General features: G+C 38.2%; 1 protein-coding gene across 1 annotated transcript in view; it reads left to right on the top strand.

The window, feature by feature from the left end:
• LVRN (laeverin) overlaps positions 1-26,314 on the top strand; it is a 77,938-nt gene that overhangs the window by 32,425 nt on the left and 19,199 nt on the right. The window contains exons 7-19 of the mRNA XM_049772738.1: positions 2,809-2,922; positions 4,396-4,539; positions 6,109-6,174; positions 6,254-6,319; positions 7,095-7,255; positions 9,097-9,173; positions 10,378-10,517; positions 13,180-13,235; positions 17,077-17,230; positions 20,763-20,857; positions 22,685-22,792; positions 23,493-23,660; positions 24,000-24,137. Of these exons, the coding sequence (XP_049628695.1) occupies positions 2,809-2,922; positions 4,396-4,539; positions 6,109-6,174; positions 6,254-6,319; positions 7,095-7,255; positions 9,097-9,173; positions 10,378-10,517; positions 13,180-13,235; positions 17,077-17,230; positions 20,763-20,857; positions 22,685-22,792; positions 23,493-23,660; positions 24,000-24,137 (1,487 nt within the window). The remainder of the gene's footprint in view (positions 1-2,808; positions 2,923-4,395; positions 4,540-6,108; positions 6,175-6,253; positions 6,320-7,094; positions 7,256-9,096; positions 9,174-10,377; positions 10,518-13,179; positions 13,236-17,076; positions 17,231-20,762; positions 20,858-22,684; positions 22,793-23,492; positions 23,661-23,999; positions 24,138-26,314) is intronic.

Here is a 26,314-nt window from a genome sequence, read left to right as displayed (position 1 = left end):
TGCTGTGCTATCATTTAGGTCCCCTTATAACTTTTCTAAATGTAAAGTTTGTGTCATCTGATATTAATATCACCACTACATCTTTTTTAAGAGAGTTGTTTGCTTGGATGATTGTCCTCCAACCTTTGATTTTGAGTCTTTTTTTCTGATTATTAAGATGTGTTTCTTGTAGGCAGCAGGATATTAGATTCAGCATTTTGATCCATTTTGTCATTCTATCTCTTAACTGGTGCATTTGATCCATTGAGATTGAGAAAGATCATTTTCATGGGATTTAGTGTCATCTTTATGTATGAGTTTGGTGTGTCTGTTGGTCTGTGTTGTCTTATGACTACTTTAAGTAGTCTACTTTAAAATAGACCTTTCAGTTGTTTTTTAAGGCTGGTTTTGAGTCTATAAAGTTTCTGAGATGTTGTTTATCTGTGAAGCTTTGTACGACTCCTTCCAATCAGAATGTGAGTCTAGCAGGGTGAAGTATTCTAGGCAAGTATTCATTTCATTGAGTTTTGTCACTAGATCCCACCACTGTCTTCAGTGGTTTGATGGTTTCTTGTGACTGGTCTGCTGTCAATCTTAAGGATGCTCCTTTGAATGTAATTTTCCCTTTTTTGTTTTGTTTTTTATTTTTTGTTTTGGGGCCACACTTAGTGACACTCAGGGGTTACTCCTGGCTATGTGTTCAGAAATCGCTCCTGGCTCAGGGGACCATATGGGATGCTGGAGAATTGAACCCAGGTTCGTCCTGGATTGACTGCATGCAAGGCAAATGCCCTACTGCTATGTTATTGCTCTGGCCACTGTAATTTCCCTTTTTGATCTTGCTGCTTTTAGTATTCTATTCCTATCTGTGGGGTTCATCATCTGACTGGGATATGTCTTGGGGTGCTTTTCTTCAGATATCTTTTAGCTGCTTCTCTTCAGGCATGCAGTTTCTTGTTGCATGCACTCTTTAGCTCTGGGAGTTTCTCTGCAATGATGAATTTGACTATTGATTCTTCCTGGGGATTTTCTTCCTGGGTCTTCGGGACTCCAGTGAATCTGATGTTGTTTCTGTTGAGTTTATCAAAGACTTCTATTTTTGTCTTTTCACATACTTTGAGGATTTTCCCCATTGTCTGATCGTTTGCTTTAAGGCTCTTTTCCAATCCCTTCTCTTGTATGGTGTTTTATGCATCTCATCTTCCAGCTCATTGATTCTGTCCTCAGCCACAGTTACTCTGTTGGAGAGTTTTCTAGTGAGGTTTTCACTTGCCTACCAAGTTTCAGTCCTGTTATTTCAGTTTGGAGTTTTCTCATTTCTATTTATAGCTTCTTAATTTTTATTTGTGGTTCATTTGGCTTGATCAGTGCTTTCTTTGAGGTCTATGAGGATCCTCCATATGCCTTATCTGAGAGGCTAAATAGATGATTGGCACGTTTGGGGTCATCAGAACTGCCATCTTCATTCTCTATGCTTGTGAAGGCCTGTGTTTTTTCCCTACTGATACGCTTAATGTGTGGTGTTTTCTATGTGTTGTGCTGGGGTTCATTGACTAGGAGATGTGGGTGGCTGCAAAGCAGAGTGGAGTGGTCAGGCTCCCCTGGCTGATTTAAATTCTTTTTTGTTTTGTTTTGTTTTGTTTTGGGGTCACACCTGGCAGTGCTCAGGGGTTACTCCTGGCTCTATGCTCAGAAATCGCTCTTGGCAGGCTCAGGGGACCATATGGGATGCCGGGATTCAAACCACTGTCCTTCTGCATTTAAGGCAAATGCCTTACTGCTGTTCTATCTCTCCGGCCCCTTAAATTCCTAATTACATTTTGAATTCTATTAATATGCTCTTCAAGATAAAAATTATCTAAACTCTGACTGGGAGTCTGAGGAGATTGTACAGCAGGTAAGGCACTTGCCTTGTACACAGCTAACCTGAGTTCCATCCCTTGCACACCACAAGGTGTATTCCCTGGACACAGTGCCAGGAGAAAACCCTGATTGTGCTGGGTATGACCCCCTCAGATCCCACCTCCAAAAAAGAGAAATCAGAACACCATATTACACAGACAACAAGTTTTGATTACTTAGCTACTCAGTGTCATTTGTTTTAAGCACAGCTCAAGTGTCACAGTGGGATACAGGCTGCTAACTATTAGTCCATCACAGCTGGTACAAGAAATTGGTTAAATACCAGGGTGTGGGTGTTGGTTTTGCAAATTATTGTGGTTTACTTTCCTGAGTCTACTCATCATTCTTTTGACACCTTCCATTAAGCTCCTAATAGAGAACAATTATATCTATCCTACCTCGTTAAAACTATTAGATTAGCTTAATGATTTATATACATGGCACAGATCACATCTTTTTCATAAACATTGTACTTGCTAACAGCAGATTCGCACTATAGACTGTTAAGAGTGCAGTTGCTGGCTTTAGTAGGTTAAGCAAGCCTTTAGGACCAACTACTTTGCTTCACACTTTATTTTAATTCCAGGAAATTTACTCTAATTTATATTATTTTGTTACATCACTTGTTTAAGTGAATTGTTTCCTATCATTTGACTTTATTTTTTTCAATGATTTGACTTTAAATAATCACTTCAATGTGATTACGTTCTTCAAAGTGATTATTTAAAAGTCAAATCATTGAAAATAAATGAACAAACATAACAACATAACATGTTCGTAATGACTCCTGTTTTCAAATTATATTACTGATAGCAAATAGAATTGAATGATGTTTCTGACCTTTCATTTATTTTACATGCATTGATTATGGTAATTAACTTACTGAAAATTAAAGTAAGTTTTCTTTTTCCTTCCCATCTCCAAAAGTGGTTTGGAAACTTGGTTACTATGAAGTGGTGGAATAATATCTGGCTCAACGAGGGCTTTGCAACTTACTTTGAATTTGCAATAATTAGCTACTTAAATCCTAAACTTACAGAAGTAAGTATATGAGTTAAATTTGTAAATTTTCTAATTATTACTCTTTATCATAGTTATATAATGAGAATAGTTATTTTTGAATAACTTAAATAGGAATATTACATTATGTATGTTATTAGAGATGATTCACCAAATTACTTGAATATATATATATATATATATATATATATATATTTTTTTTTTTTTTTTTTTTGGTTTTTGGGTCACACCCGGCGTTGCTCAGGGGTTCCTCCTGGCTGTCTGCTCAGAAATAGTTCCTGGCAGGCACGGGGGACCATATGGGACACCAGGATTCGAACCAACCACCTTTGGTCCTGGATCGGCTGCTTGCAAGGCAAACGCCGCTGTGCTATCTCTCCGGGCCCTGAATATATTTTCTTATTTCAGACTTACTACAAATATTCACAAAAGTTTAGAATTGTCTGTTTTACTTCATATTATCGTTTGTGCTTTACATAAATCATTAGTAATTTTAGAAAGTGAACAGTTGCCTAATATTTTATTATTTATTATTTCACAATACTTACATATTATTACAATATAACCTAAAATGTAAACATAGAGAGTTACTATATATAGTGTTTTATAATATATTTAATAGTTTCCTATTGTTGCATCTTAGATGATTTTTTTTGCTCATTTCATGTTAGATCAAATTTTAAAGCAGTTGTAATCAAGTCTATGACTTTCTTTCTTTTTTCTTTAAATAACAATTTTTTATTTTGACCAAAGTGGATTACAAATCTTTCACAGTAATATTTTAGGTTAACATTGAATCAGGGGAATTCCCACCACCAAAGTTGTCTTCCCACCACCCCCATTAAGTAATTTGCTATACATTATAAACAATTATTATATCTGATATGATAGCATTATACAAATATTGACAATGTATTGTTATAGTTGAGACGCTTTGCTGTTTTGAGTAAATATTACTATTCAAAAAACTCACAGAGGCAAATTTAATTATTTCAAGTCTATGTTGAATCTGTAGTATTAAGACTGAATTTATTTTCTTATTTCAAGTTTTTAAATCAGCATTCTTGTGACTTTGTAAATCCAGAGGATTTGGTTTGACCAAATAAGAGAGATTGATCAATTTTAAGGGGTTAATTATAAAGTGACAAAATCCTAAGGGATTAAACGCACCTGGAGAAAGCTTTTCCCTGGTGGGTCCTGTCTGTAGCCAACCTCCTTAAGGATATATGAGTGGCTTTATGGAAATAACCCTAGCCTTTGTGATTGATTCTTTTAGAAAATTGAAGTGATAAAGGATGCCAAATAGGAAGAAAGGGCCCCCAATTTTGTGATTCACGGAGCCTTGCTTATATGCTAAATGGTAGTTCATAGGGTACTTCTCAGTTACTATTTTCTCTGATCAGCCAAGTCCATTTTGGAAAGTATTTTAAAAACACTGAATCTGGCTTTCTGTGATGCTTCAGAAGTTAATGTGGCCCAATTTTTTCTTTTTAGAGCGAGGTATTTTTCTCTACTGTTTTACTTAATATCTTCGAACAAGATCATGCTGAGGAGGCTAGAACTGTATCCTTGATAGTGGAAAATTTCACAGAAACAAGTGAAATAAATGAACTATTTGACTATTTTACTTATTACAAGGTAAAATCTATGATACATTTCCTTTCCTTCTTTGCTCTGCAGAAAGCTGCATAAATTAGCTTTTAAGAGTCATGGGGCCGGGTAGGTGGCGCTGGAGGTAAGGTGTCTGCCTTGCAAGCGCTAGCCAAGGAAGGACCGCGGTTCGATCCCCCGGCGTCCCATATGGTCCACCCAAGCCAGGGGCGATTTCTGAGCACATAGCCAGGAGTAACCCCTGAGCGTCAAACGGGTGAGGCCCAAAAACCAAAAAAAAAAAAAAAAAAAGAGTCTTAATGTGGAGCCGGAGAGATAGCATGCAGAAGGTCATTGGTTTGAATCCTGGCATCCCATATGGCCCCTCGAGCCTGCCAGGAGTGATTTCTGAGCGTGGAGCCAGTAGTAACCCCTGAGTGCTGCCGGGTGTGACCCAAAACAACAACAACAAAAAAAGAGTCTTAATGTATTATACGACCATAGATATAAATAATCTTAATTTTATTCATTGTATGGATTTGAGGAAATGTGATTAAATCATTTTTTCACCTAGCAGAGAAGAATTGAGTCCAGCAAGTGAGGCACTTGCCTTGCACATAATTGATTCAATCTCCAAGCATTCCATCTAATATCCTGAGCACTGCCAGGAGTTATTCCTGAGTACAGAGTCGAGTTACCCCTGAGCACTGCCAGGTGGGGGCCCAACAATGAAAAGGAAAAAAGAAAAACGAACCCATATTAGGTCTACAGTAACTTCTACCATTTTAAAGACAAACTGCTGGCTTTAAGTTGTAAGACTTTGAATTTCCATCTGTTTTTTTTTGTTTGTTTGTATGTTTTTGTTTTTTGTTTTCGTTTTTTGGCCACACCTGGTGACACTCAGGGGTTACTCCTAGCTATGCGCTCAGAAATTGCTCCTGACTCGGGGGACCATATGGGACACAGGGGGGTGGGGAGGTCAAACTGCAGTTCGTCCTAGGCTAGAACACACAAGGCAGATGCTTTACCGCTTGCACCACTGCTCTGGCTCCTGAATTTCCATCTGTTTTATAAAAATTAATTCTTGACATTTAAAAAAATAACATGTATTTTTGGGACCTGAGCTATAGGCACATAGGGACCTTGCCTTGCAAATGGCTGACCCAGATGAGATCTATGGTCCCCTATGCACTAAGCCAGGAGTAACCCCTGAATACCGCTGAGTGTGGAAGGAAGGAAGGAAGGAAGGAAGGAAGGAAGGAAGGAAGGAAGGAAGGAAGGAAGGAAGGAAGGAAGGAAGGAAGGAAGGAAGGAGGGGGGAGGAAGGAAGGGAAGGGAGGGGAGGAGGGAGGGGAAGGAAGGAAGGAAGGAAGGAAGGAAGGAAGGAAGGAAGGAAGGAAGGAAGGAAGGAAAGGAGGGAGGGAAGGAGGGAGGGAGAGAAGGAGGGAGGGAGTGAAGGAGGGAGGGAGGGAGGGAGGAGTTACATAGCATAGTTTTAAAGTGGTCCAAATTCAACTAAAAGAGCCGATCTCGGAAATGACGGTGAAGACTTTATTGAAATGAAATGTGTTAGATACAAAGTTTTGTTCAAATAATGGGCAGCTTCTTATGTCTTAGGGAGCATGTATGGTCCGGATGCTTTCTGGTTTCCTGAATGAAACTTTATTTATCAACGCACTTAAGGTGAGTTTGTAAAATTATTGCTATCTGAAAGGTAGTCAGTCTTGGAATATTATTCATTTTAATCTTTTCTATTTTACAGTCATATTTGAGGACATTTTCTTATTCAAATGCTGAGCAAGATGATCTGTGGAGGTATTTTCAAGTGGTAATTATCTGGATTTTTCTGATCCTTTTTTTTTTTTTTTTTTTGCAGAATAGTTTAGTATGGCATAGCACTGTCCTCCAAGTTTGGGAGACCACACAATACTACAGGAAAAATAATTTGCTTTTATTTGTCAAAATCCCTTAAGGCATGCAGGTTTTTTCTCTTGTGTAATGTCACAGCCTGCTGTGTTCAGGGTTTACTTCTGAATCAGCTCAGAGATCACTCCTAGCAGTGCTTGGGGAAATATACAATGATGGGGACTGAACCAGGGTTAACATGCATAGTAAGCACTTAACCCTTGTACTATCCCTCTCTGCTCAGAGCTTGTTTCTTTAGACTTTATCACTGAAGTCCAGTGTTTAAAATAGAGCTCAGAATATAACTACATATAAATATATATAAAGACATAATTCAGTGAGTTATGCATATTCTGAATAAATGCATATTCTGAACCACCATCATACAGAGCTGAAGGTTCAGAATTTGGCACGGAAGAGCCTCAGTGGCAATTACTGTATGAATGAGCAACAGAATAGTTGTATCTGCTAAGAGATTGTTACCTCGATCAATTTGATGACAAATTACTGCTTTTGTGATGATTTTTGTTGTGCCACATCCTGCAGTGGTTAGGGCTTACTCCTGGTTCTGTACATGGGGATCACTCCTGGTGGTGCTGTGGGAACCAGATGGATGATGGGGAGTGAGCTGAATGCAAGACAGTGCTCCACCCCCTGTACTCTCTCCTGCACCTATAATGATTTATGTTTTTAAACAGGCCATTGACAACCAGAGTAAAACAGTTTTGCCAGCCACAGTCAAAGACATCATGGACAGTTGGACATACCAAAGTGGCTTTCCAGTTCTCACTTTACATGTCTCCACAGGCGTCATGAAACAAGAGCCATTTTATCGGGAGAATACTCCTTCAACCCACAAGTAGGTACATTTGTTCTGTCTTCTGCTTGTTTGAACTCTGAGCAAATGGAAGCTAGCCTGGAACTGGAGTGATAGTAAAGAGGGTAGGGCACTGGTCTTGCACTCAGCTGACCTAGGTAGGTTCTTGGCATTCCATATGATCCCTTGTGGCCCACCAGGAATGATTCCTGAAGGCAGAGCCAGGAGTAAGCTTTCAGCACTACTGAGATGGTTCTCAAATTAAAATAAATGGAAAGCAACATTTTTTTGGGGTCACACCCGGCAGCGCTCAGGGGTTCCTCTGGGCTCTAAGTGCAGAAATCGCCCCTGGCAGGCTCCGGGGACCCTATGGGATGCCGGGATTCGAACCACCATCCTTCTGCATGCAAGGCGAGCACCTTACCTCCATGCTGTCTCTCTGGCCCCGGAAAGCAGTTCTTAAGAGAGTGCCTAGCCCCTACTGGGTACACACTCCTCTGAGGTGTCTCATGTTATGAATGTGGATGTTGGGGGTTGGGGTATGAGAATGAGAGTGAGCCCTTGATATATTCAGCGAGGACAGAGACCTGCATTGAGCAAGTGAAGGCAGCACTGTCCTTGAGTTTGCAGGACACCAGTTACCAAAGCTTTGGACCTTATTTATCCTTCAGACAGAAGTTGGGCTCTGGCTGAGGTGTCAGCACAGTGGCTGCCCATATCAGATTAAAAAGGGAAAGAATTTTGAGGCTGTTTTGGAGATGCCTTCTCTTCCCTGGAAACAGTGTGAAAGGCAGCTATGAGGCTGGAGGACTTGCCCTTGAGGACTAGTTATGCACAGTATACCTAATTTAACCATAATAACTAGAATAATAATATTAGAATCATGGCCTTTAGATTGATTAAACCTGGGTTCAAATATTGGCTTCACCTGAAATCAAGCCTTCAGTAAGTCCTATTTAAAAACTTTGGTTTTTAGTTCCTTACAGATAAAGTTAATAATAACACATGTATCCCAAGGGAAGCTTGCAAAAATGAGATGAAATAATGAGTGTCAAGTAGCTTAACATTAATCACTGTCTACTTCTTTTTAGATAATTTTCAGCTATTTCTGATAAAGTTGTACTCACATTTCATTTTAGTGTCTGCACAAACAAGAGATTAATTTTCCAGTTCCAATTTCCCCCAGCTGAAAGTTCAACATCAAGAACACTCGAAGGCCCCTTCTTGCTCTAAAGTTATATGACTTTGAGAGGAGATGTTTTTTAGCTAAGCAGATAAACACAAACCCACCATGCAAGTTTTTTTTTTTTAAAACCAGATTTGTGGGCACTTGAGTCAGATGAGAAATACTGGCCAAATTCTCAAGTTGTGTTTTTCCTCAGGTGGCTAATGTCCCCCTCTGGTCAGCTACCTCATCTAAATCATGTCCACCAATGTAGGAAGAATTTCAGCATTCAGTAAACTTGAATGACCTGGCTGATTTCTGCCCATCACTTTTTTACATAGGGAGAGAACTTGAGGTGGAAAAGTATTTCCAATGTTCATCAAGTTCTCTCTTCTTAAATTGTTCTTCATCTTTTTTGGCACGGATGAATTTGGGTCTGTCTGCAGCATTTGAATGACCCTTGAGTAAGGCCGGGTGGCTGAAATTTTTATATAAATTGGCTTTAAACATGGCTACCTAAGTTACAAAAGAAGTAAATCTTTGCAACAAAGAAGAGAGTAAATACACAGGCCAAGCAAAAGTGGTTTGTGAAAACAGCAGTGATTCAACCTTAAAATAAAGTCCTGCATAGCCAGAAATAATTGAGTCTTTCTATCTAATATAGTTTCTATCTCTTTGGCATAAAAATTAACTGAATCCAATTTTCTCTCCCAATAAGTAAGACATGGATTGTTCCAGTTCTTTGGATGAAAAATGGAATTGCACAGTCGTTAGTCTGGCTAGATCAAAGCATCAGTAAGTAATAGGTTTCTAGTTTCTCTTCGCATACAATGAATATCTGACCTGTAAGCAAAGATTAACTGAGTGAGATGTCCAGCTTTAGCAACCTTCTCTTGGCATGCTGGTCGTGGAGGCAGTAGTGGAAGTGGACATGCAGTAGCTTTGGACACAAAATGCATAAAAACAAACACTTCATATTTTTGTTGCTTCAGTAATCATTACATATTAAAAATAGAGAAAATTATTTTTGTGCAATGAAATACTATAGTTCTACTTTTTGTTTGTTTTGGGGGTCACAACTCAGGACTTCTGCTCTGCACTTAGGGATCATTCCTGGCAAACACCAGAGACTATACAGGGTGCCAGGGGTTGAAACTGGATCAGCCATATGCAAGGCAAGTGCCCTACCTGCTGTACTCTTCTCCAGCCCCAGTGATATGCAATTCTATTTTTTTCTTTTTTTTTTTTCTTTTGAGGTATACCTGACAGTGCTCAGGGATGTTCCTGAACACCTGGTGGTGCTCAGAGTGCAATATATGGTGCCAGACTCTAAGATGGTTGCCTGCAAAGCAAGTGCCCTATCACTTGGGCCCTATTTAATTGGTTTGTTTGTTTTCTTTTTTTTAGTTAGTGAGCAAGAGCATACCTGGCAATGTTGAGAACTACTTGCATTGGTTCTTTGCAGTGGGTGATCCATTGAGTTATCTCTGCAGAGCCAAAAAAGATTTAAAAAACAAATTCGAATCAAAAGTCATATACACATGGAGGGGACAGGTAGATAGTTCAAGTGGTAGATCATATGCCTTGCACAGTCATATAAGTCTTTGAGTTTGTTTCTGGTAATTTGTAGTCACTGCTTGAGTAGCCCTGGTATCCCCTGAGCACCAGTGGTCATGACCCCACTGATTCCTGAGAACAATAAGACTGGCAGCTGAATATGGCTCTGGTACGTAGTGAGCACCCATGCTGGAGCATCACAAGTGTCATAGACTTAGTTCTGCTGGCAATGGCTAAATCCCCTTAGCATTACCAGGTGTGACTTTTATCGAAAGAAAACCATTTTATATAGACAACATAACCACATGGCAACATGTATATGTATTTCGTTACTCCTTTACTTTGGGTATTTGGATTTAGAATAAGGAGAATAGAAGATAAACATATATTGAACTCCTTTAAAAAAAACTTGCCATTTCAAACTCATCACATTTTATTGCAGAAATATTTCCAGAAATGCAGATTTCAGAGTCTAATCATGACTGGGTAATCTTAAACTTGAATACAACGGGATATTATAGAGTGAAGTATGATGAACTCGGATGGAAGAAAATTAATGAGCAGCTTGAGAAAGACCCTAAGGTAAGGGTTTTATTGCATTTAACATGATATCATAAACATTATGCTCCCTAATTCTGTCGATGGTAAAGTGTCCATAAGCTTGTTTGCTGGCATTTTGGATTTTCCCCTTATTCATTCAAAGGGATGGTTTGGATTAAAAATATTGTAATATTTTTTTGCCTGTCCATCTTGTCTATCCATCACAGTTTTACCTTTTTAGATAAAAACCATGCCATCAAAGCAATAGTTCAATGGGTAGGGCACTTACCTTGCAGACAGCAGCCTTGTTCTTGATCCCCAGTACTATGTATGGTCCCCTACCCCTCACCAAAAGTGATCCCTGAACACTGCTAGGTGAGGCCCACCCCTCTCCCCAATTTTAACATTTGGGAGTTCTATCTGGTAACTTACTGTTCAAAACTCAGGCAATCATTTGAGGCTTTGTTTGCAAGGCTTGGTATTGAGGGTTCAAGAGCTAGTATGGGGTTAAGGGACTTTCTTGCAGGTGACTGACTGTTTATCCTTGGTACCACATGGTCCCATCAAGCAGCACCGCATCCTTGGACCCTCACACTGATCCTCTGGCTTCCGGAGTACCCCTTAAGACATCCCCTTCTACCAGAAACAAAAAACTAGGGTGTTGCACTAAAAGGTAACTTGGGTGTATCTCTTCTCCAGAATTCTCTCATAACCTCACCAACCAGTAATGGCAGTAATGTGCAGTAATGGCACAGGGGTTATGGGTCAGGGAGACGTGCTCATATTTTTGTTCTTATTTACCAGATGATCATAGGCCTCCTCCATGATTTGGCCAATCGTACCTCAGTTCCATATCTGTATAATAATGAGTAACTTGACTCAACCTTAGAGTATTGTGACATTTACATAGGGGGAACTTTCATTATGTTTGAGAGAGGCATGACACAGTCCATGCATCCCAAACGTGTGTTAAGTCTCAGGATTATTATTAACTCCTGAAGATGCTTCTAGCCATGGCTGTGTTGGCCCATGTCAGTATAGCAATGCTTTCTTGAGACCATGGTAGATTTACTCAATGTAAAACAGAGGTTCAGTCTTCCTAAGACATAACTGGTGGGCCAGAGTAGTAGCACAGTTGTAGAGTATTTGCTTTGCATGCAGCTGCCCCAAAACGTGGGTTCGATCCCTGGCATCCCATATGGTCCCCCGAACTAGGAGCAGTTTCTGAGTGCAGAGCCAGTAGTAACCCCTGAGTGCCACCAGGTATGGCTCAACCCTTCCCCCTGAAAAAAGACATAACTGGTGAGCAATGAAAACAACATTTTATTATTAATATTAATCTAGAAAATAAGTGTTATGATCCAAAAAGAAAATGAAACTGCTACCAAGGAAAGACTTAAATATAGTATTTTCAGATGCTGAAAGGGATGGTGGAGATAAATTTTCTAGCCCTCAGATCTAGAGCCATGCAGGGAGGTGGTGAGGGAAGGCTGAGGGAGGCTGAAGGTCCTTTCAGGGCACTGACCCAACAAAGAGTGCTAGGGTTCCCTCAAAAGCTGGAGGGTGGCAGTTGGTCCCACTTTTCCCTGAGTCAGAGAGTCTATGGATGATTTTATGTCAAATGAGTGAAATCAAGAGAAGATACTATTTGGAGAGGGGGAGTCTGGCAAGTGGTGCTTTGGAGGCCTGGGTGGTAGAGGTGGTGCTCTCCTGGCATTTCTCAGCCAACTCAGTGGTGACTCAGTGTGAGGTCTAAGGATTGGTGTTGCCCAGTCCTGGCGGTCTCAGAGTTACCCAGGATGTCCTGAGTAATCCCACACCTAACAGTGCTCAGGGGCACCTTGTGGTGCTGGGATCAAGTTGGGTCAGCAACATCCAAGATATGTGCCCTTTTACATTTGTTGTTTCTTTTTTGGGGGGTGGCGTCATAACTTATATAGTGCTTGGGCTTACTCCTGACTCAGTGCTCAGGGATTACACCTGCTGATGCTCAGGAGACCGTATGTGGTGCTAGGGATCAAACCTGGCAAGTGTCCTACCCTCTGCACTGTGTGGGTCCAAGGCATGTGCATTAATTCCTGTACTACTTCTTCAGCCCCGCCGATCATATTTTATTTTCTAATAAATTTAAAAAATTGGGTTTGGTTTTTGAGCCACACATGGTGGTGCTCAGGCCTTATCCTTATCTCTATGTTCAGGGTCACTCTTAGCAGTGTTTGGGGGACTATGTACAGTGCTAGAGATTGAACCAGGGTAAGCCTTACTCTACTCTCCCACTTCTACTGTCTCTTTGGTTGCACAATTGATATTTTTAAAGAGGTTCAGTTTTACCAGAATAATGCCGTATGATAATTATGTGCAGCCTCCACTACCAAGTTTATGTTAATGAAAATAACTTGATTTTTATAATTCAATGAAATATAATTTTTTCTGTCTTTTAAACTTGGCTTTTTATTTCACTTTTTTCACAGGCTGCTCTTTGGTGAGTATTTTGGATTGACTTATGATAAATGTCCAGAGGGATCATTTATCAAAAACAGATGTATAAAAAATAAATTATGAGTGTTATCTTTAGTAATTATTATTTATGACACATGAGATAATTCATGAGTACATTGTAAGCATCAATGATCTTCAAATGTAATTTTTTTTCATTAAACAATGTTCTCATCTTACATTGCACGTATTTGGATCGAATTTGCAGGCAATTCCTGTTATTCATAGACTCCAGTTGATTGAAGATGCCTTTTTCTTGTCTAAGTGAGTATATTTTCTTGTTTCATGGTTTTAGATGGTACCTCAATAACTTTTTTAAAATAATAGCCTCGGGGCTGGAGAGATAGCATGGAGGTAGGGCATTTGCCTTGCATGCAGAAAGACAATGATTCAAATCCTGGCATCCCATATAGTCCCCCGAGCCTGCCAGGAGTGATTTCTGAGCATAGAGCCAGGAGTAACCCCTGAGCGCTGCCAGGTGTGACCCCAAACCCAAGAACAAACAAACAAAAATAGTAGCCTCAAATTACTATAGCATTGAATCCTTAGGATTCAGATCCTAGGGGAATCAAATTCATGGATTTTAGAAGGCAAAACTTTCTTGGATATGCAAGATTATGTATGAGAACATGATTTTAAATAAACTGTATGGCATTTACAAAAGACATATATTGTCTGAGTTCACTTTAGAAGATACTTATTCAAAACCATAGAGAAAAAGGGGCTGGAGTTATTGCACAGTGGGTAGGATGCTTGGTTTGCATGTGGCCAATCCAGGTTTGATCCTGAGTCTAGTAGGGTGTGGCCCAAAGACCAAAAAAATAAAAATAAAGTTAAAATGTGGTTATCAGCATCTGGTGGGAGGAATAGGGGAGATAGAGGTTCCACTTGACAAGAAAACAGAGTTACTGAGTTGGATGGTAATAAAGTTTGCATACCATTAGGAATGTATTTAGTATGACAGAGTTGCATACTATAAATGATTAAGATTTAAGTTTCATGTCATGTGTAATTTGTCACGATTAAAGAATAACATTTTAAAGTCAATTTTAAAATGTTTTATTATAAAAAAAATATTCCTAATTAGAAATAAATCCAGTAGAAAAGAGTGGGGTTTTTTGGTTTGGTTTGGTTTGGTTTGGTTTGGGCCACACCCAGTGGGCACTTAGTGGTTATTCCTGGCTTTATGCTCAGAATTGACTCCTGACAGGCTCGAGGGACCCTATGGGATGCTGGGGATTGAACCCTGTTAGCCACATGCAAGGCATATTCACTACCTGGGGTGCTCTCATTCCAGACCCCAGACAATGATTTTTATCATTTGAAAGGAAGGATTTGTTTATTTCTCAAGTCAAAGTTTACCAACCTGTTATATCACAATTTTATATTTCTTAAAGTAAATTCACTTTGATATAATAAAATTTAAATTGATCATAGAGAATTTTTTAGAAAGTCTTAGAAGAAAAGCAAAGATGACTCAATGTTTTAAAAGGAAAGGTCTTAAAGAAAAATATTTAAAAGATATAGTGGAGAAGATGCAAACAGAAAAGATCAGTATTATTTAAATGCATACAGAATGATATCAAATTATTACTTAAAAAGCTTAAGTGTCTGGAGCAATAGCACAGCGGATAGAGTGTTTGCCTTGCACACAGCCGACCCAGGTTTAATCCCTGGCATCCCATATAGTCACCAAAGCCTACAAAACACACCAAACAAACAAACAAACAAAACATCTTAATCAAGAATAAAACTTACAGTGGTTAATACAGGGCTCAGAAGGTTGCTTGCAGGTGGGCAAACCTTGTTTGAGCTTAAGAATCATGGCAGGTGGCCAGAGAGATAGCATGGAGGTAAGGTGTTTGCCTTTCATGCAGAAGGTCATCCTGGTGTCCCATATGGTCTCCCGTGCTTGCCAGGAGCAATTTCTGAGCATGGAGCCAGGGATAACCCCTGAGCACTGCCGGGTATGACCCAAAAACAAAAACAAAAACAAACAAACAAAAAACCATGGCAGGGCCCAAGCAGTGCTTTGTCTTTGATCTGCTGGCTGAAAATTACTAAAAGGAACCTCTGCACCTCCTGCGCATGACTTCAGAGGTCCTTCTCCCCCACAAAGTGAATAGAACTTAAGGCAGGGGATATTTTAACTACTAACGCAAATGCCTAATCTATGCAAGACTGAACGGGACCCCTATTGGGGAAAAAAAGTAAAAAACACATTAACAAAACAGGTGAAATAAAATGATTCTGCCTTATGTTTGTAAAGTTTATTAAAATTAAAATGATAAATCTAGGCAAACTAGGAAGTGTATTCATGTTTTAATGTGATCTTGGACGTTAAGAAAATTATATCCAAGAGAAATAGTTACTGAAAAAAATAGAACATCAGTTGAAATGTGGAGGTCATTTTTGCTCACCTCCAAAGGTGATGCCATTGGGATCATTTAAATGAGATATGACCTATGTTTTCATGTATTCCAGAATTACTAATGTTATTTATAGTGGCATAGCCAATACATGCTAGGAAGGTATATGTTTATTCAGGCACCTAAGTTATATGTTCAAAATTAAAAATTTCAGACTATACAATTAAGGAGCTTGAATAGAAAATTATTCACTGTGTTATTCCTTTGATGTAATGTTTCTTAAATAAAGTTTACCTATTTTCTCCTTAGTTACTTTGCTGCTTTCTCTCCACTGTGACTTGTAGCACATCTTTTTACCTGTTGCTTTGCCGAAACTCCTGGCATTGATAATGTTGACCACATTCACATGAAATTTTATCTTTTTTTTCTTTTCGGTTTTTAAACATTCCCTGCAGCACTCAAGGGTTACTCCTGACTCTGCTGTCAGGTTTTGGGTACCATATCAGATGCCAGGGATCAAAACTGGGTCAGTTACATGCAAGGCAAAAGCCCTACCTGCTGTGTTATAGCTGGAATCCCCCAGGAATTTTCTGTATTTGGCTTGCTAAGACTTCATTAGGCAGTCCTGGTTCTCCTCTCCTATCTTACTTTTATTCCTGCTGATAGTAATGGTGATGTTTTTCTCTTCCCTTCAGTTAATTCATAATTCAGTACCATCTTAGCGATCATTTTGCTAGGGCACATGCAGTTTCTAGCTCAGTAAAAGTTTGTGTGTGGAAGGCTGTCTTTTGGCTTTAAAATTTCTGTCGAAACTTACCTCCTCTCTTTTATTTGGGCTGAGCGTTGCACGGTGAACTTGATTTCTATCTCTAAATTTGTATGCACTCTTCTTTCACCTGATCTTGAAGAATTAGATATTTCTCTCTCTGCCATGGGAATGCCTTGCCTTCTAAACCATCTTTCTACCTCTCCTCTCCTCCAAACGGAAACGTTTTATCCTGCCATTCAAGGCTCTCACAATTTTGATCCATCTTACCCCGTCACAGCACCTCTCACTATATATACCACAGAAGAAACTCTCATCTCACTATTGCATTAGCATCCCACTGCATAGTTGTCATCTTGTGTTGCCCATCACATTGATTCCTATTTTATTTGTGCCACCCTAAACTTCCTGCCTCTTTATTTCTTCCCCCCATTTATATCCTACATATCCTTCATTTTTTCTTTTTAAGTTTGCCCTGTAGGAGGCTTTCCCTGACTTTTATATCATATCTATGTTTTCCTTTATGCATCTTTATTATATTTACTGTCTTTTCCAAGATTCTTCATTAATTATTTCTTATAAGTATTAGCTCCTTACTGAATTTATAGATGATGAGTGGTAGGCAAAGATAAGTAATTTATGTTTGTGATTGCACAATAGTTGGCAGTGCATTTAGCAGAGAATGTCTTTTAGTGAATATTGTTGGATAGAAGTTATAATCCCATAGAATGCATTAGCCAGTGTTGCCTTTAGCATGGATGCTCCCTAATCTCCAAGCATTTGGGTGCTTGGATGAACCAATTTGAAATGGTTGAGTTTCATTTTATCAAGAAGATGGGGCTTTATTTTTTACCATCTAGTTATTTTATATTGACATTCTTCCTGAAGGAAGGCATTGAAACATGAAAATTGTGCAAATATTTTAGCAACTAAATTTTTTTTGAGCGTGTATGTTTTTTAAACCAAACAGAAACAATTATATTGAGATTGAAACAGCACTTGAGTTAACGAAGTACCTTGCTGAAGAAGATGAAATTTTAGTATGGCATTCAGTCTTGGAGAACCTGGTAACGAATGATCTTGTTTCTGAGGTGAACAACTATGACTTATACCCATTATTAAAGGTAATTTTATTCTTTGTTGTGTGGGGGTTTTTTTTGCCTCTGTTGATTTCTTTTTTATTAACTTTTTCTTTATTTTAATATCTTGATTACAAATATAATTGTGATTAGGTTTCAGTCATGTAAAGAACACCCCTTCACCAGTGCAACATTCTCACCACCAATGTCCCACATCTCCCTCCATCCCACCCCACCCCCACCTGTACTCCAGACAGGCTTTTCAGTTCCCTCATTCATTCACATGATTATGGTAGTTTTCTGTGTAGTTATTTCTATAACTGCACTCACCACTCTTTGTGGTGAGCTTCATGAAGTGAGCTGGAAGTTCCAGCCCTCCTCTCACTGTCTCTGAGAATTGTTGCAAAAATGACTTTTATTTTTCTTAAAACCCATAGATGAGTGAGACTATTCTGCGTCTCTCTCTCTCTCCCTCTGACTTATTTCACTCAGCCTGATAGATTCCATATACATCCATGTATAGGAAAATTTCATTACTTCATCTCTCCTGATGGCTGTATAATATTCCATTGTGTATATATTCCACAGTTTTCTTTAGCCATTCGTCTGTTGAAGGGCATCTTGATTGTTTCCAGAGCCTGGCTATTGTGAATAGTGCTGCAATAAATATAGGTGTGAGGAAGGGGTTTTGTATTGTATTCTTGTGTTCTTAGGGTATATCCCTAGGAGTAGAATAGCTGGGTGAATGGGAGCTCAATTTCCAGATTTTGGAGGAATCTCCATATCACTTTCCATAGAGGTTGGACTAGATGGCATTCCCACCAGCAGTGGATAAGAGTTCCTTTCTGTCCACATCTCCGCCAGCACTCATTATTTGATTATTCTCATTCTTTGTGATGTGTGCCAATCTCTGTAGTGTGAGATGGTATCTCATCATTGTTTTGATTCGCATCTCCCTGATGATTAGTGTGAGGAGCATTTATTCATGTGCCTTTTGGCCATTTGTATTTCTTTTTTTTTATCATAGTGTTGTGTGGTTTTAAGAAAAATCTCTTTATTCTGTCACATTCTCCCCAGCATCTGTGAAGTTTGTCTTTTCCAAAGTAATTTCTGGGATATATATTTTCCTAGGAATGACTATTTTTAGGATAAAATGCCTTTTTAGACCTGGTTTAGAAGATGAATGTGAGAGAGGTTTAACAAGTTTTGTAATTCTTGGGAAAAAAATAGTCTTGGAAAACTAGAAGTAGACAGACAGAAATGGCCCTTTTCTTTCTTATAGAAAAGGTTTAGCTTTTATTAGCAACTTTTTAGCTAAAATGATTGCTAGTAAAAAAAAATACTTCTAACAAAGCAATATTAACAAATAAAATACTCTTATTGACAGTACTAACATGAGAAATAGGACCAGGAAGATGACTGAGTAAGCTGAAGCATATGCTTTGCATTTGAGAGCTCCAAGTTCGATCCCTGGCTACCATGTGGTCTTCTGAGCACTGCTAGCTTGATCTAATACCCAAGAACAAAGCCATATGTTGCCTAAAACAACAACAACAACAACAACAAAAATACTACCTAAAAGATATAACCAGGAGAAAATATAAATATTTTGAAAATGCTTTTCATGTTGGGTAGAGTGAGAAATTAGAATGAATGGATGGGGTGGGAAAGTTGCACTGGTAAAGGGGGGATGTTCATTTTTATAACTGAAATCCAACTACAAAATGTTTGTAATCATGGTGCTTAAATAAATATATTATTTAAATAAATAAAATTAGACTCTAAAAATAGAGCTTCTATAATATCCAGCAAAAAAAAAATAGAATGAACAAGTGATAAAATGACATGTCACCAGGTCATTATATAAATGAGAAACATATTTATATAAAAATATAAAAGAAAGAAAAGTTCTGGAGCCAGAGAGATAGCATGGAGGTAAGGCATTTGCCTTTCATGCAGAAGGACGGTGGTTCGAATCCTGGCATCCCATATGGTCCCCCATGCCTGCCAGGGGCGATTTCTGAGTGTAGAACCAGGAGTAACCCCTGAGCGCTGCTGGGTGTGACCCCAAAACAAAAACAAAAACAAAAAAACAAAGAAAGGAAAGTTCTGTTTCATATCTTAAAAGTGATTATAAGATAGAAGGCACAAGTGAAAAAGCAAAAATTGAAAATCAATTCTTCTGAGAATTTAAGAACACACCAAAGTCAGCAAGATAGTGATTTAAGTAAGTTTCTGGAGCAGTGTGAGGAAAGCATCACCCTCAAAACCCTAGTTTGTTTTGTTTTGTTTTGTTTTGTTTTGCAGCCACATCAGGCAAATGCTCATTGCTTACTCCTGGCTGTATTCTCAGGAATCACGCCTGGCAAGCTTGGGGGACCACATTGGGTGCTAGAGATCTAACTCAGGTCAGCCTCGTGCAGTGCAAGCACCCTGCCCACTGTATTAGTACTTGAGCTCCCAAACTCCAGATTTTTTTTCATCAGTATCCAAAATGCTTGACTCTGGGAATCCTGATGAACAGAGTGAGGCATGCAATTGTTTGTGGGATTGAGGTGACAGATAGTATTTAATGGCTGATTTTGCATAAAGAAGTGAAAACTTGTTTTTGAAGAATTTTATGAAATAGCATATAATTTTTCTTCTTAAAAATGAATTGGTCTTTAAAAAGGGCCTGTTACGCTGGCAGGCTGGGGCAGGAGGCGGCATAGGATGGGCTCTGGGATATTAGTGGAAGGAGAGTGACACTGGTGTTAGGATGAGGCCTGAAACATTGCTTGTATAAAACCCAACTATGAATCACTCTGTAAATCACAATGGCTTAAATTAAATTTTTTTTTTTTGGTTTTTGGGTCACACCCGGTGATGCTCAGGGGTTACTCCTGGCTGTCTGCTCAGAAATAGCTCCTGGCAGGCACGGGGGACCCTATGGGACACCGGGATTTGAACCAACCACCTAGGTCCTGGATCAGCTGCTTGCAAGGCAAACACCGCTGTGCTATCTCTCCGGGCCCTTAAATTAATTTTTTTTAAGTTTAACTTAGAACACTGTATAATAGAAAAATAATCTATAATAAGATTATAGATTCCCAAAATAATAAATATGACTACTACATTCCTTAAAAATGAACTGGTAAATGTATGACTTCTATAATCCTATTATTTGCCAGCTGATCATTCAAAAAGAGTCCAGATTAAGGCCATAAACTTTTGAACACATAAATCATATTCTTGGAGATAGATATTCTAAACATAAAAGTTTTAAGAAAGAATGTTTAATGGTTTTATATCTTCACATTTTTATATCGAAGATGACAGGAAATGTTTGGGTGATATTAAAGGATAACTGTTGATTCCTATTGAATTCTTACTATATGGCACAGGGTATGCAAAGTTATGTTATTTATTGCTTGGGAACAAGAAGCTAAAAAATCATTTAGCAATTTATAGATTATTTTTTTAATGTATAGATTATTTTTAAAGAAATATATCATATTTTATTAATGGATTATTTAAAAGTAATAGATATAAATTCAGTGTTTTTAACCATAAGGTATGTTTTAATTGTTGTTCATAGAAATATCTACTAAAGAGACTTACTTTAATATGGAGTAAATATTCAACCACAATTCGTGAAAATGTTTCAATTCTGAAAGATGACTACTTTGCTCTGTAAGTATTTCTTGAGCAGTTGAATAAGATAATTCATGTTAACAACTAAGTTACTGTTACATAAAAAATATTCCAATACCTACTATTCCTTGAGATATTTTTGTATGCTGCTGCAGAACTATGGCTTTGGGTGTTGGTTCACTATATGTATTCTAAAAGGAATGAATGGTTTAGGGTCTTTATCTGCAAAGCAAATACAGGTATACATCAGAACCTAGAGCTCTATATTCTAAAATGTTTGGATATTGGTTGAAGCTGTAAGTGTGTCTTATTATTGATTAAGGCTTATGTAAAGTAAAGTCATTCTACACTAATGACTTGAAGGGTCTGGAAAGACCACAGGAGACAATTTTTTTTTTATATTATTGGTATTAGAAATCCTACCACAATGCAACTATTTTGTGGGAGTCTGAAATATATGTCATTTTGGCTTGACCCTAAGTATTACAAATGATTTTCACTCATAGTTTTCTGAGAACTCACTCATAGTTTTCTGAGAACTGAAGCCTGCTGTTACGATACATTGGGAAGGAGGTGAAAGTTAAAGCAGTACTGAATACCACTGGCCGCTCTTTGACCCAAGGTTTATATATGTGTAAGTTGGGCATTGAGATTTAGGGAGATAATTAATAACCCACAACACCTCCAATCAACCTCAAGGCAAGATTAGTTCAAACAAAAATCATGAAGTAAAGAAAGTGTTCTTTGAAGATGAGAGATTTTAGTCAGAAGAAATGTGACAGGAAGGCGGAACATTGATTAGAAAGTTGGTGGAAGAGGGAAAGAGCTAGATGCAAAGTGGGTAGGAAGTTGTGTGCATGAATGGAAAGTGAGTGGCGTGCTTGGGCAAGCAATGTGTATGTATTAACATGAATATTGTATTAACTAGCCATATTTGCCACTGAAGTTACCAGTTGTTGTGGCATCCCAGGACCAGTCCTCTTTTCTGTGAACATGGAGAGTGAGAAGTAGACAGAACATCCAGAAAACTACATGTTGCTGCAGCCAACTTGTTATGGGTGGGAAGAGAGCAATGATAAGTGAATGCCCAGAACTCTCTCACAGGGAAGAGTGTGATGATAAGTCAGTGCCAGAGTACTCTCTCACAGGACCTCCACCCTTGAACATTCCGTTGTTATAAAGTTAAAGCAATGGAGATTTGGCACTTGCATTTTCTGGAACCTTCTGTAAAGTTTGAATTTCTTTACCCCTGTGTAAACTCAGAATGTAGGGAAAGACCCCTCAAGGCACTGCTCATCAGGATTTATTATTGTTCTTTATTATAAAAAAGGCAACAAAAAGGCCCCTCTTTTTCTGAATATCTCTGTTATAAGCCTGTAGGAGTAGAGGAAGAAATGGGGAAGAAAAGGAGCATTGATAAGGGAAATAAAAAATAGTTTCTTCTTATTTCCATGTATGAAGAAAGAACTTTAAAAATAAGTTTGATATCAGATTCTCTGAAGTTACTTTTTAAACCCATGAAGCAAATATTGCAAAGGGGAAGAAAAATAAATCGATAACAGATGTGGAATGTATGTACATTATGTGTGTTTCAGGGAGAAGAAAGATGGCATTAATTTATTTTTAACTTTCAAAAAACTTTCTAAAAACACCAACCTTAGGAGTTTATGTGGTACCTGAGAACTCTGTATATCTTTTTCTGCACCTTACTTTTGCCATCCACAAAAGCTAATTTTTACACAATCCCTATGTTACTGGAAGGGTGTTTTTTAATATGTATCACTTTTATGAAACACTTATTCTAGAGAGCTGAAAAATAAATGTCGTCATGCAAAATAAAATGTTTTCTTTGAATTTTCCTTCAAGATTATATTTGGAAAAACTTTTCTTAACTGTGTGTTGGTTGGGCGTTGAAGACTGTCTTCAGATATCAAGAGAACTCTTTAGAAAATGGATGGCACATCCAGAAGATGCGTAAGAAGGATGTTGTAACTGCACTTGTTTTTGTCCTATTTCAGTACCACCATTTGTCTACCTTTTCAATGATCTCATTCTGAGTGATTGTTTTGTTTTCACTTGGTAATCTTTCTCCTACATCCTGTTTTTTCCCCAGATATTCTATTGTCTAATGTAGGACTGTTCATAACAATGATATTGTAATATATATCATAAATTGTCTCCCAGAACCTCACATTCCCTAAGTTCTTGTGCTTACTTGGACTCTTGTATGTTGTCATATGTGATAACTGTTATGATATATATCACTGCTGAAAAGTCCTCTTTGCGCATTTGATTACTAATGAGAGTCAAGTCTAAGGCCCTCTCTTTTGGTTTTTATTTTATTGCTTCTAATAAAGCATCTAGACCTGACACTTAGGGAATGTGATAATTATAAAAACAAAATGAATTATAGACATAATTATACACATATACGACTTGTACTGTACTAATTTACTTCTTCCCTAAACCATTCTAGATTTTCACCTAATTTAATGACCCTTTCTCATGCTATTAACAAATCTAGAGGAAGTTTCCACAACTGCCTTTCTAGATTCCTACTTTTGACCTTTATATCTTAGAATTTCAAGTGCAATTAGAATTTATGTGGAATGCAAATGTAGATTAACATTTATCAACTACTATGAGAAATGTCATTGCATGTTTTGGCTTACAGAATACCTGAACCAATTAAAAATGTGATTTTATGTTATGGCATTGCCTTGGGAAATGATAAAGAGTGGGACTTTCTGTTAAATGTCTACAAAAATGAAACAGAGGAAGAGGAAAAGATGCAATATGCTTATGCCATGGGCTGCAGTAGAGATCCACGAACACTTAAAAGGTGATTATTAGAACTTGCCTTGAAAATTTGTGGTGGAATAGGCCAGATAGTACAGCAGGCAGGGTGCTTGCCATGCACACGGCTGACCAAAGTTCAATCCTTGGCACTGTATATGGCCCCCAACTTCCTCCAAGAGTGATCCCTGAGTGTGAGGTCCATGTGACTCACAAACAAATAAACAGAAAATAAAGTTTCTGGTAGAGGAAACAGGAGGTAGTAACGTGGGTGTCAATTCTTAGCTGTCTTAGGACCCTTTGAGATTTGAATTAATTTATTTAAATAGACTATATTGGATTCTTTTTTGGCATATTTGTGTTTTTGCAAAATGTACCTTTGCAGGTATCTGCAGTATGCCATCACGACTTCTTCATTCGATCTTAATGAAACAAATGTAATGGAAGCTGTGGCAGTATCTGAAGTTGGCCGCTACATTGTAAAGGACTTTTTAGTTGACCATTGGCAAGTTGTGAGTGAAAGGTAAGAAAGAAACATAAGACCTCTCTTCCATTTAGGTTCCAAAGTTCTTTGCATTAACTAGAAAAGTACTGATTTTTTTTTCTTCAGCATTTAGTCTCACTACCAACTAGCTGAATTCTGAAAGATATCACCTATCCTTAGTTTTGGCTTTCTGAATGAAAATAGATTTCAAAGGATACTTATCAACCTTATTATTCCTATTGTATTCATTATAAGCCTATTTAGAAGTCCAGATTAAAACATGTTTGCATTTTAGTATGATTATATATATTATTCATTTCTTTTATTGGATGTATCAATGTGTATATATATATATTTTAAAACCACCAACATTTAGGTGTTTTGTTTGCTTTATTTTCTTTTTTTGTTTTGTTTTGTTTTTCTTTTGTTTGCTGAATTCCTTTTATATGTCTGGCTTCCATAAATTCACAATATTTCTTGTTAAGATTATGAGGCTGGAGCAGTGGCGCAGTGGTAAGGCTGCACGAGGCTGACCTAGGATAGACCATGATTCGATCCCCCAGCGTCCCAGATGGTCCTCCAAGCCAGGAGCAATTTCTGAGCGCATAGTTAGGAGTAACCCCTGAGCATCACTGAGTGTGCCCCCGCAAAATAAAGATTATATCTGCAGATCAAAGAGATAATACAGGTGTTAAACTACTTATCTTGGATAGAGCTGACCTGGGTTTGATTCCTGGTACTGCATGACCCCTGAGCAGCACGGAGAGCAACTTCTAAGCATAGAGCTAGGAGTAGCCGCTAAGCACCAACAGGTGTGATCCACCACCATCTCCCCCAAAAACTCTGAATATATACGCTTGATTTCTCTGCTAAGTAAAATGCACACAGTAGCATGCCATTTCAATTTAACCATATGTTCTTTTTCTTCTTTCTTTTTTTTTGTTGAAACCACTGTGATTACAGTCCTTCATAGTTGGACTTCCAACATACAATGAATCAGAACCAATTCTACTACCACTGTCAACTTCTTTTCACCAATGTTCCCAGCGTGCATCCTCTACCACCACCCTTTGCCCCCTGTCCTGCCATAACACACCATTTTAAGTTTAGATTGTTATAGTTTGGATCTCTTGATTTTTTGGTTGTTGACTTCTAACCATACATTCTTAAGTATTCATACACATTAGTTAGCAGCTAGAAAGTGGCAATTAGAAAGCAGTTAAAAGATGTATTTCAGATCCATAAACCTGTAATATAAAGTTGAAACTTCATTTTGTAGATAAGTTTGCCACCTTAGAAGAGTAAGTGTAAGTTAGAATATAAACATTTAAGAAACTTAATGCAGTGGTTAAAGAACTGCTTTGCAAGGAATAACCCTAATTTGAATTATAACAATGCATATGAAGGGCCAGAGCAGTGGCACAAGCGGTAAGGCGTCTGCCTTGCCCACTCTAGCCTAAGATGGACTGCAATTCGATCCCCTGGCATCCAATATGGTCCCCCAAACCAGGAGTGATTTCTGAGAGCAGAGCCAGGAGTTGTCAAAAAAACAAAAAAACAAAAAAGAAGAACAATGCGTAAGAGTCCTTGAACACCACCAGAGTGGTCCCTGAGAGCAAGCAGGCAGGCAGGCAGGAAGCTGATAGTTTTTCTTCTAGAGCAAAATAATGAATATTTTCCTTTTGTAGACTTTTACTGAAAACCTTTAAAACACACACACACAAAAGTGTTTATAAATCAGAACATTTAAATGTGTAGCATCAATCTTCTGTGTGAAGTGCCATTTTTTTCTGTTCTCTAGATTTGTTATGTCAGAGAACTTGCACCTCCTGGGATCCTAAAGAGCTTGGGTGTAACTGGTGTTTTCCAGTTCTTCTGAACAAACCGTATTTCCTCCTGGGAATTTAGGGATTGGGCTATAAATCAGAATTAAGCATATAATTCCCCTTGTTCCATGAATTTTCAGACTCCATACTCAAAGGGTTTGCTAATTTTTGTTGACACTCCCTGGAGTTTGTGGCAAATGCTGTTTCCTAGACCCCTTGTCTGCTTTACTGGTTTTGCCTGATCTACAACGCCACCTTCCCTCTTACTATTCAAAGCCATTCACTTCAACTACAGTCCTTGGCTGTTTGCTTTCAGATCTTCCTGTTGAACCATCGACTGGAATTAAATGTTGAGAGAGCAGCAGCTTTAGGAAATATGTCATGATTTGG

Source organism: Suncus etruscus, chromosome 4 (assembly GCF_024139225.1).
Source record: "Suncus etruscus isolate mSunEtr1 chromosome 4, mSunEtr1.pri.cur, whole genome shotgun sequence".
Taxonomy (NCBI): Eukaryota; Metazoa; Chordata; class Mammalia; order Eulipotyphla; family Soricidae; genus Suncus; species Suncus etruscus.
The sequence above is the reverse complement of the archived record's forward strand: the minus strand, read 5'-3'. Positions and strand labels throughout refer to the sequence as shown.